Raw genomic sequence first — 12,647 nt, 5'->3', positions numbered from 1 at the left:
TAGGTAGTAATTGAATCGTTTACGATTATAAAGTCATCTGTGATAAAAATTGGTGTTTACTTTTAAAAGTACTACAAAACAAAATAAACAATCGTAAGTTCCGGCAACCAGTTTCTGTTCAGTATGACACACAAGTAAATCTATTTGTTAGAATAAAAGCTGTCAGTAGTTTGTATGCAAGGGAAACGTGGCTAAGCGTAAATTACAGATAAGTAAAGTCAACCACCATGGGATAAAAGCCATCGCCAACGCCATCTGCGTTTTACTTTACACATCTCTTTCAATTGATAGCAGTGGGCATTGGGATGAAACTACGCTTGATTTATTTACTAAGCGTCAGGCCTTTTTTTCTTTCAAATCAATTTTCTGTGACCCCCAGAGTCATGACTTTGAACGGTATCTACTTAAACAGCAATACACGAGATCCATATGGTAATCTGTTAAACCCAGTTTTTGTTACTATAATAAATTACAAGTCAAACATATTACGTATCACTGATCCACATTGACATATTCCCTACAGGAACTAAAACTATCAATTGTAATCAAATACCGTAAGCCTCCAATATAGTTTAATATTGACAGTCATTATGGTCCTTCGAAAGCCCCATAACAAGGAATTCCTCTTAAAACATCGTGTAGTTTTGAACAAAGTTTGTTGCAAGTTTGTTCAGTTGCAAATTGTCGCTTCAATCTTCGCGTCACGGTCTTATCTCTGGACTTTGAGTTTAAACTCGGGATCTTTTGAGAGTTTGTTGCTAATCAGTAAGTTTGATTCAAACTAATTTTGGGTGATCAACTTGTTAGGTTTGGAGATTAATTAGTTGTGTTTATTTACATAATACTGAAGGGGTACACTACGTAGATTTGTATTTATTGTGCGAGGATGGTACCACCCATTTCTAGTCTTTGTCAAATTTTATTGTACATTATCATTCAGGACTCTGAATTAAATATTTTTCTTTTTCACTACTACCTAACTGTTATAGAGTTCTGGTGGACAGACAATATTTCGACAACACATATTTCTAACCTAACATGATTTAGTTTGGGCGTTTTTCTTAAATTGTTAATAAAATATTGCACAAAAAAAAAACAGAATAATGTTGCAAAAAAAATTGGGCGCATCTCTGAATATTAATTACCTACAATTACCAGAAAATCCTTTACAAGAAAAGCTGATCTTTAAGTTCTTTCGATTTTTGTTCTTCTCAGAACACGAACAAATAAATTTCAATACAGTTATACCTTGTCTCTAAATGTCGGACGCGAATGTTTTATCTTAATTGAAATTCTATCATAAATACGTAACAGTATGATTGCGTTGAACAAGTTCATAATTAATTTCTTGTGCAATTATTTTTTGTAAGAACATGTCAAACTTGTTGCTGTGTTGTGTTGTTTTATATAGTGAGTTCTTATTTTTATTTAATACAAATTTAGTTTGGAACTTTGCCCGTCTGTGAAGATTTCTCGGAGTAAAAATCGATATTATGTATCAATCCAGGATATGTACAGGATATGTTATAGTGTACGAAATTTCAACGAAATCCGTTAAGTAGTTTTTGCGTGAAAGTGTAACAAACATGCATACACAACAACATTAAACACGTAAACAACAAACTATCTTGAAAAAGTGCCGTTTTTGTAAATAAACGTTCTTAGTAAAAGCAGTTACTTAGAACAATTCTCACCAGCTCCGATTTAAAATCTAGTGCAGCAAAATTCCCTAGAAACTAAGAGAATTTGTTCTGCTCACCGCATAGTTTGAAACGCGTTATCAACCTAACAACCAACCGCGGGGTACTAAATCAAGACAATGCAAGCTTAAAAGCCTGTTCCATTGTCCTTTTACGTGGCTACATTATGCATTGTCGCCTACACAACGGCACGCCTGAAGTAAATAATGCCGAACGATCAATCCCTGGGTTTCTCATTTAAAACTAAATTGTCTTTAGCAACTATCTCGGGTGTTTTCTTGGTATAAATTGCTAGTGTTTTTATAGTTGTTGATAAGATATATTTTACCTAGTTGGTTTTAGATGTTGAATAAAATATGATTTAAGTATGTCCATCTTCAGTCAATTTCATAGAACGCTGGAAATCATACGTAAACATATTTATTTGTATTTGTATCTGATTGACCCATAACACAATGTTTAACTTTGAAAATGACTCATAAATTTGCATTGACTAGAAAAAAAAATACAAAGAATAAATAATACTTTAGTACTTATCTAGGTCGTGTAATAAGTATGTAAAGTGCAGAAAAAATACTACTTACTAAAATAACCTAAAGAGTATACACAACCCTTTTTATTACTGTCCATAAAACCTAACATACTCAACAAAATGAAGTTTTAAATAATTCAGGCACCTCATTTAATAGAACAACGTCTATTTTTTCTAGCGGTAACTGTAGCAATGTGCGATGTCTGCAACATACAATGTCCGCAGGGAGACAAAATGGCGTGTGCTTTTGACGCCGAGAACAAAACATATAAAATGTTCTCAAGTAAATGTGCCATGATTGCGTATGGAGAGTGCCATAATATTGGTACGTATTGCTTTTATTTTATGGTTTGTTTTTGTTTGACGATATTCTCTTTTTATCATCTTTTTAAGTTATGTATTTTTTTTTAAATGCTAATCATCAATTTTTCATTCTGACCGCCGAGGATCACTATCACTTAGACAAAAAGGTTTTAAAATCTAGATATCAAATACGATGAAAACCATTGCGTGAATGTATTTATTAACAATCTTTCTATAACTATTATATAAAAATCTTGCCTAGCGTGGAGGACTCAAGGCATAAACCCGTCTCTTGTTTGAAGGAGAGCCTTGCTCAGCAGTGGGTATTCTAAAACTCAATTTTACTCATGTATGTAGTTGCAATTTGCAAAGAGAGTATCAGTGTTCATAATTCTGTAACAAAAAGCTATCACTAAAACTAGCTAATACTCTCGTTCAAAGCTCAGTCATGTGCTAATAATCCTTTCATCTCGAGCTATAGCATTTATGATGTGCGTGTGTTTTACCACCGTTATGTATGTGTATGTTTCTATACGACATCATTAAATGCACTTTGTGTTATATGCAATAAGGAAATAAGTCAATAAATAAAGTAAATAAATGATGGAAAATAACAGCCTAAATCACGTGTATAATGCAAATAGAAGCGTTTTGTAATAAATTTATTTTATAAAAGACAACTTTCATACTATAAATGAAGCGAAATCAAAATGGAAATCGAAACAGACTCGGTTTTGGAAATTCCAATAAGCTTTTTTTAAATATCAGAGTGCACTCAAAATCTTGTTAATATTAAATTACTTTCATTACATAATAGCATTATCTTCTAAGAAGAATTAATTTAATTATGCAGACACTTTAAAGTAACATATCTGAAATCATATTCAATTCACTCTGATAATTTAATAAAAATTCTAATATAAGTTACTTAGTACTGAAATTAATACTGTAAAGTTGACATTAATTTATTTACGAAAGCTTATCACTAATCCAATAACTAAATAATATTCGTTTCTCAAGTAAATGCATATTAAGACTTTACACTCTATTAATCCTATAAGTAAAGTGAAAACGTAACGCATTACTGTACTACTGCAAGGTACAAATCTACTCCCACAATGAGAAAAAGTTTAAGCTAAAATTAAAATGACCAGATACCAAGCAAACCTTGCAAAATTGTTCAAAAACTATTTATTAGAACTTTAAGCCACACAAGTTTTTATCACGATGCTCTTCTTACTGCCTCCGTGGCGCAGTGGTTTAGGTCGCCACGCCGATACCACTGAAACGGGAGGTTGTGGGTTCGATTCCCACACGGAGTAATTATTTGTGCGATCCACAAATCATTGTTTCGGGTCTGGTTGTGCTTTGTGTCCGTTGTTTGTGTGTTTGTAAAAGTCCCCGCGACACAAGAGCAACTTTTAGTGCGGTAGTTGCCTTAAAAAAAAAAGTTAAACAACTTTGAAATATCGTTAGTCTTGCCTATGTTTTGAACCACCGAATTCTTTACGTGAGATACTTACACCACTTGGCTTTTATTGCTTTCATTCCTATTAGCAAATTAACTAATATATTGTACCCACATAATTGTAACGAATGAAGTTCATTGGTTTCTGTACCTCTATATGTTTTACTAAATGTTGTTTAGTATTAGGATTATAGCGTGAGTTAGGTCTAATTTAGGTTACATTTATAACACCTACAACTTTACTTAAAGGTGAAAACAGTAATTGGTGCGGCTCTTTGTTTAGTAGAAGTACTAAAATAGAAATTGCTATTGTGTTCGCATGCTGAAGGACATGTATTTACTATTTTCTTTGCTTGTTTAAATCCTCTCTCATTTCGAGACGAGACCCATTAGAATGGGACAGTGATGAAATTATATCTCTTGCAACTCGGAATAGTAGTAATTGTTTCTACTTAATATCTCAATACGATAGATTTATTGCTATGTTAGAAATTCTGTTTTGAAAAATATTTCAATAGCTTATTTATATATTCTACTGTGTTTTCTGCATTTTTATAAATACTGTAATTATGAACTCTATTTTTAGCACCAATTATACTACATTTTAGTTACTCATTTTGCTTTTATTTTCTCTAAATCTAAATAAACAAAGACTAACCAAAAACAACACCCTATGTATACAACATTCAAGTAAATCTGCAACACGAAACTCTCATAATTGTCCAGTAGTTATTCACAAGAGAAATGCATGTATTGTTCGCGCCACGCTACAGGTTGTTGTTCTAGATAGAGTTGAGAACTAGGCCTCGTCGCGCATTAATGCGCTATCACGATGTTGGGAATTAAACTGCTGTTTTGACGTGTGTTTACTTGCTTTAAATGAAGTTTAAGACTGCAACTTTAGTTTAAGTTTAATAGAAACTGGTATTAATACTTAGTTTGTTTACTTTCAAGAGAAATAAATTAATTGATCCATGTTTTGTAATAGGTACATTTTTTTTATAGCGTGTGCCGAATCATTTTAAAGAAGATTCATGCCAAGTTTTGTATTTATAATATGATGTCTATGACATTTTACTTCAGTCTGACCATTTTGTTGTAAGTTTAGAATTAAGAAAAAATATAACTATTGCAATATACGTCTCTTCATGTACCTAACAATAATTTCTAAACATTTTCGACTGCGACTCTAAAAAAAATATTTTCAATGACAAATACCCTTTACTATACCAAGTACCAAATGGCGTTCTCTTGTCTCTAACCACCCATGAAGATACAAGGCGCAATTTTATGTCTCTGTATGTAGGTATACACAGCCATGATTATGTTTTCAGGTTTCTTCGAACAAGACATCGACTTCTGTATAAAAAGTCAACTGAATAACTTGAGAAGGTTCTACGGCGACTCGTGCCCTGTGTTCTGTCCGAACCACTACAGGCCGGTGTGTGGGGCCTCTAAGCTAAGGTTCTATAAATACAGGACCTTCAACAACGGCTGCTATTTGGACATGCTCAATTGTAGGGGTGACGAAGATAATGGTAGTATTTTATAGTTGTTTTATTTTGTATTAAGTTATGCCCGTATTTTGACGATGTGGTGCAACATGATTGTAATGCCTTGCCAACTAATATTTAGATAAAATAAATAATGTTTCCTCTTCTCAGTTATACAGACACCTGTAACTTTATATTTATTAAATTAGTATTGATTAAATACTTCATCCTTTCTAATAATTATAATTGATTGGCATTAAAATACAAGCTTGATTTAAGGATACATACGGTTTCTGAGTATAGTCATTGATCATAAGTGAGCATTCAGTTTCTCAAATAATCATTAAAATTTTTAAACTATCGCGTGAAATGTGTAAAAACTCATAATATTGTATTGCTAACGGGTCTTAAAAGTGACGACAATTTTAAGGTTGACGATACATAATTTGCTACCCGACGTTTCGATCGAGTCGAAAGTGGTTACGAGCTGACTCATAATAATCATTTTGCAATAAGCATTTATGTCATCAAATAATCATTTTGCTATTTCAGGGTACGTTGAAGTAGGACTGGAGTTCTGTCAACGTCATGCTATGAAGAACATATTCAAGGAAACTGTCGTATTCTCCGGTTTCCATGACTACAAAGACTATCATGACTATTAGATTAAATGTTCTATGTGTATTTCTTAATTGAAGTTTCCTTCACCCTTTAATGTAGGAAAATTTGTTACGGTCAGGTTTTTGTCTACTTGCATAGGGTATGTAAGTTTAACAATTTGGCTACGCATATTTAAGGATAAAGCAAAAACTACTAGTTAGATTATAAAAGGACCGAAAGGACTAGTTTTCAAACAAGAAAAGAATTATCAAAATCGGTCGATCAAGTAAAAAGTTATGCCACCAAAAACATTCTGTAAAACCTCAAGTCTCGCAGCTCAGTCTTTCTGGCGTAAAAAGTGGTGAGATCTATATAATACCAAGTCGATTAATCTATTTCGTCTCTACTTAAAGGACCTTCTGTCTTAAGTTATTACATAAGTTATTATCATGCCAATATTAAAAATATTTTACGTTTAAAACAAATAGACCGACCTGGCCATCGCATGATTTGTATGTATTACACTACACAGCACGACGAGAAGTTAATGCTCCTGAAATTTTAATGGCGAATTTGTGTTTTCATGCGATGACCAAGTCGATCTTTTTGTTTTAAACGTAAAATATTTTTAATATTGGCATGATAATAACTTATGTAATAACTTAAGACAGAAGGTCCTTTAAGTAGAGACGAAATAGATTAATCGACTTGGTATTATATAGATCTCACCACTTTTTACGCCAGAAAGACTGAGCTGCGAGACTTGAGGTTTTACAGAATGTTTTTGGTGGCATCTCACTTCTTTTTGTAGAACGAACATAAGTCCAATTTGTATGGAAAGACGTTTTTTCTTATAATTCAACATATTTTCCTATGGGAATGTTTTTCAGTTTCATGGGCTAAGCACCCTTACCCACCTTATATCCCCTCCCGTTATGCCTCATATAGTATGTACCTATCTACACCTATTATTTATTATTTTCTACAGTAATAATGATTCTTAACTGCAAATGTAATCTTGTAATCTTATACATTTATATGGGATTACAAAGTTAATGTTGCAGTTAGTGTATTTAGAAAACTGGACCGAAATTAGAAAATATTGAATTTTTCCCATGATTAAGACACTAAACCCTATTTGTATTCTAAATTTTAAGCTTCTAAGTCTGCTAGAAGTACCTTATACTTTTGATGATCGGTGAGTCAGTGAGTCAGTGAATCAGTGAGTGACAAAATTCAAAATTTTAACAAGTTGTAATTTTTAAACTACTGGTTCAAATTGACTGAAATTTTAAATATACCGTGTTTATACAATGAATAATTAGTAGCTGAAAATTCAGGCTTCTTGTTTTATCCACAACGACATTATAGGGGGGTAGAAAATAGCCCGAATTGCTTCGAGAAAAGGATGGTACGGCCGTGCCGCTTTTTTTTGCTCGACTTGCGGGGGCACTTCCGTGCCCCCAGATGATTGTTTTAAAAACATACAGACGAGGTAAGTCCACCAAAAGAAACTCAAAAGCAATTTAAAGGAAGATTTATGTTTTATTTATCACAGACCGGGTTTAAGGTTGTCTATTTCTCTGCATTACATAGTGTGAGTAGTTGTCAACTAACAAGCGCTCCAGTCGTCAAAGCGCCTATTATTTGTCACCAAACCTTCTCCAACGAATTATTTATAACGAAAATCTGTTTTGTCTTTATTGTATTAGCAACATCCCTATTTTGGAAGTAAATTGCCTCGTTTGAGCTACAGTGAACCCGAAAGGAATAATTCAAGGAACGAGTTTCTCGGCCAGGCTGCGTCTCGCTACATTAAATTCGTTTCAGTTTTGATAATCTTGAGTTTGAAAGGACTGAAGTTGTGGAAAACTAGAAATCTTATTCGTGACCGAATTAAATAATTGGAATATACTTACAAAAATATATGTTTTGCACTAATCTGAATAGTTAAAGTCGTGTACTAAGATCTAATCTTGACTCACTCACAAACATTTTGTTTCATGTAATAATCGAACCCGCAACCCGTCTTTAGTGATTTTGGTTTGATGACAATCCTAACCACCACATAATATAAAACCGACTTTATTTTGTAAAGGATATTAATTAAATATTTTAACCTTTCATTCAGAACATAGTTCAACAAAAATTACTACTTTTTATTATATAAAAGCAGGTTAAAATGATTACGTCACGAACAAGCACTGGACAAAGCGACCGCACTCAATGTGTGAATGGTTTATTGAATGAGCTGCACCAAATAAATTTAATAGAGCATAACTTTCAATACTCAAATGATTAATTAAAATCTACACTACACATTCTTTAAACTAGAAATTCGTATTATATTAGAAGGTAATATTCTCCACTCTAGTTCATGTTGTAAAGTAAGATATGCATCTACAGACTGACGCTGAGGTTTCGACTCTGATGCTAGGCAATAAAAAAGCATAAAGCTTGTCCTATGCTCCTTAGGAATAAACAACAAAATGAGTTTCTAAAGGGTACTTTTAATTAATCTCAGGCTGCAACTTCGTTTAGAGAAAGTGTGTGAAACATGGAAACACCATATTTCTAAAAAATACACTCTGAATTAAAGAGCTCCACTTCATTGCGATCCATACATAAAGTCACACTTTATTTCCATTGAGATAGTCCGAGACGTCAATACCATAGTTCGAAAATTCGTTTCCAAGACCTTGTGTTCAGTCTTGCCTTTCTTCCTAAACCTAACTTGATAAAAAAGCTACCAAAATAGAAACGCCCACGATCAACTATGATATAGTAGGTATCAAAATAAAGTACATTTGCAAACAGATGCAAGAGATAATTAGAATCTGCTTCCGTTCCTGGACATGATCCAGAGGGAAAGCAATCAGTTTTGTTTGTCAGACTCAAACAAAAACAGCCGGGGAAAATAACATGATGTTTGAGATGCGTAGTCGGAGTCTAAAGGTTAAATCTACTTATAAAAAGCAAAATAACATTGAAGTAGTTTTAAAGAATATTTACAGTGGAACAAATAAAAAGGTGAGTTTTAACACAACATTTTCACATCATTTTATATTTATGATGTACAATTAAAACGTTATACGGCTGCGAGAAGCTTCAAAATGTATAAAAATAGATACCTAACTATGATCGTCTCCAAAGTAGCTTCAAAAACACTTAAAACCAGATTTTCTATTTCGTCGTCAACAACACTCAAATTTAAAAGTATAACAGAACTATATACTTTCTACTACTAACTTTATTAACCTAGGTTGCTAGGTTAATAAGGTAAAATCTAGGCCTAAAAGTACTTACTTGTCCTGACTAGAGATTCGAAGTTACATATTTTCTTTGAATACCATTACTCCTATTAGTACTCAAACCACCACTTTGCAAACATAATCCGTACTTATATGCACATCATTATTCCTAACGGGAAACATCTAGTGTATGGAAAATAAGGGGCTGAAGCACTCTGTCAATATGTGCTTGGCTGAAATAATGTGACGTCAATGTTCGCTGTTTGAGTATCTATTGACTTGCGGGTATTAATATACGTATATTTATGCTAGTAGTTCTATGTGGTGTTGGATAAAAGATTATTAAATATTGATATATTTTAGAAGTGTTTTTAGTCTAGAGAAAGTGGGATCGTAATACAATTTTCTGGGGGCACGGAAGTGCCCCCGCAAGTCGAGCAAAAAAAAGCGGCACGGCCGTAACATCCTTTTCTCGAAGCAATTCGGGCTATTTTTGACACCCCTATAATTTCGTTGTGGATAAAACAAGAAGCCTGGATTTTCAGCAACTAATCAGTCATTGTAAAAACACGGTATATTTAAAATTTCAGTCAATTTGAACCAGTAGTTTAAGAATGACAACTTGTTAAAATTTTGAATTTTGTCACTCACTGATTCACTGACTCACTGACTCACCGATCATCAAAAGTCTAAGGTACTTCTAGCAGACTTAGAAGCTTAAAATTTAGAATACAAATAGGGCTTAGTGTCTTAATCATGGGAAAAATTCAATACTTTCTAATTTCGGTCCAGTTTTCTGAATACACCAACTGCAACAATAACTTTGTAATCCCATATAAATGTATAAGATTACAAGGTTACATTTGCAGTTAATGAATTATTATTACTGTAGAAAATAAAATAAATAGGTGTAAATAGGTACCTACTATATGAGGCATAACGGGAGGGGGTATAGGGTGGGTAAGGGTGTTTAGCCCATGAAACTGAACAACATTCCCATAGGAAAATATGTTGAATTATGAAAAAAAAACGTCTTTCCATACGAATTGGACTTATGTTCGCTCTACAAAAAGAAGTGAGATGCCATCAAAAACATTCTGTAAAAACCTCAAGTCTCGCCGTAAAAAGTTGTGAGATCTATGTATATAATACCAAGTCGATTAATCTATTTAGTCTCTACTTAAAGGACCTTCTGTCTTAAGTTATTACGTATGTTATTATCATGCCAATTTAAAAAAAATACCTTTAAAACAAATAGATCGACTTGGTCATCGCAAGAAAACACAAATTCGCCATTAACATTTCAGGAGCATTAACTTCTCGTCGTGTTGTGTAGTGTGATACATACTAATAATCAAAGCATGCGATGGCCAGGTCGGTCTATTTGTTTTAAAGGCATTTTTTTTTAAATTGGCATGATAATAACATACGTAATAACTTAAGACAGAAGGTCCTTTAAGTAGAGACTAAATAGATTAATCGACTTGGTATTATATACATAGATCTCACAACTTTTTACGGCGAGACTTGAGGTTTTTACAGAATGTTTTTGATGGCATTAATATATTTCTTATATCATACTTTTTAAGATTTTGGGACATTCATTAATTTTAAAAATAAAAGGATATCCTTTAAACGAAATTAATACACAATGTGTACTAAATTCGTTTCAGTTTTTTAAATCTTTATGTACATTCTGTAAACACTTTTCTACGCTCAAGTATAACTTGAACTGTGCAAAGAGCTTTCAACTTTTTGTATTACTGGAAAATAATTTCGCGGAAAAATAAGAAATTAACTGGCACACCAAATTAAGCATTAATTCAACTCTATAAATTTAACGAAAAAAATATCTCTAAAATGGGAAAAAGATCTTAATTCAATAGTGACGCGCAACTGTATCGCGTGACATTAAAACCCTCGAAGGAACCGCGAACAAGAGCACTTAATGGATCAACGTTTTATTCGAATCGTGCCTGTATTTTGTGTATAAGCGTAAAATTACGTGTTTTTCCTATGGGAGCAGGCGAAAATTACGATACACTTAAAATGTGTTAGGACTGCAATTTAAAACGAATTCATATGAACATGGCTTTATCATTTAACGGTTAAATGGTCACAACACCGCAACAATGGTGCCAGGAGGTCGTAAATACGATTCCTACATGTAATAAGTAATTAAAGTTGGGATAAAAAACTACCCGCTTTGCAATATTGCATTATTTCACTATAAGTAAATTCAGAAGAAAACTGAAAAGCGTGGCTAATAACTGATTACTATCGAAAAGTATGAAAGAGATTTATGGTGCTTAGTGATATACAAGCCTTTTTAAAACTTATAACCTTTTATAAAAATATGTAAGTATTATTTTTCTGCTCTATATCTTTTGGGTCTAGTTAGACAGACTGTATTGTACCACTTTCACAGAATTAAAAAACGAATTGGACTTGAAGCACTACAATATACTCGATAAATACCTTAAATATCTTTTGCTTCCAAACATATATTTTGTGGAATTTAACTACATAGTTAAATTAAATTAACTACTTTGTTTTGGTTTAAAGGTTCTACGAAACTGTAAATTGAGTGCACCCGTTAACCGGTTCTACGAAATGGAAATAAATTGCAATTTCTCGCATTTAAGCTTAATTATAGGTTACATTGAAAAACATACAGTTAGTGCTTATGTTGACACTAGTTAGAAATCATTTACACTGTTTATTAAAAGAAAACAATATGCTGTTTAAATTGACTATCATAAATTATGTGTTAAGAATAATTTGCCTTCATTTTTTCTAATTTGAAAATACGTATCGACGTATAACTCTACAGTGTACACTTTGTTTATTTAGACTAGTGGTTCCCAGCCAATGGTCTAAATTAAAATAAAGTTAAAATATGGTCCGCGAAAGATTTAAAAATTTAAATTTTCACCATGATTACACTTTATTTTCAATATATGCTTACATAGTGGTCCCTGCTAACAAGAATAATATAAAAGCGGTCCCGGACTAAAAAAAGGTTGGGAGCCCCTGATTTAGACGTAATACGGTGTTTCCTTTTTGCAGTGTCAAGATCGGACACACATGACTTAAAAATATGAATTCAAACTAGATATATTGACTCAGTTGAAATACATATAATATATAGAAAAACGAAGAACACCTATTTTTAGTCTAAAATAGGTCATAAATCATCGTACATATAATATGAGTTTGTATTAGGCACATATTTACCTAGCCTTTTCTTCCACATACCGAGGCCGGCAAACAAAGGCCTTTATAATAACGCTAAAGCCT

General features: G+C 32.7%; 1 protein-coding gene across 1 annotated transcript; it reads left to right on the top strand.

Annotated features, from left to right (window-relative positions):
- Nucleotides 1-1,313: 1,313 nt before the first annotated feature.
- LOC142979514 (uncharacterized) lies at nt 1,314-6,188 on the top strand. The gene is made up of 4 exons (XM_076124453.1): nt 1,314-1,410; nt 2,411-2,557; nt 5,338-5,541; nt 6,049-6,188. Exons 1-4 carry the CDS (start codon nt 1,374-1,376, stop codon nt 6,159-6,161), a joined length of 501 nt encoding a protein of 166 aa, XP_075980568.1. The 5' UTR covers nt 1,314-1,373; the 3' UTR covers nt 6,162-6,188.
- The last annotated feature ends 6,459 nt before the right edge of the window (nt 6,189-12,647 follow it).

Source organism: Anticarsia gemmatalis, chromosome 16, assembly GCF_050436995.1.
Source record: "Anticarsia gemmatalis isolate Benzon Research Colony breed Stoneville strain chromosome 16, ilAntGemm2 primary, whole genome shotgun sequence".
Classification (NCBI taxonomy): domain Eukaryota; kingdom Metazoa; phylum Arthropoda; class Insecta; order Lepidoptera; family Erebidae; genus Anticarsia; species Anticarsia gemmatalis.
This window is presented reverse-complemented; position numbering and strand designations above follow the sequence as displayed.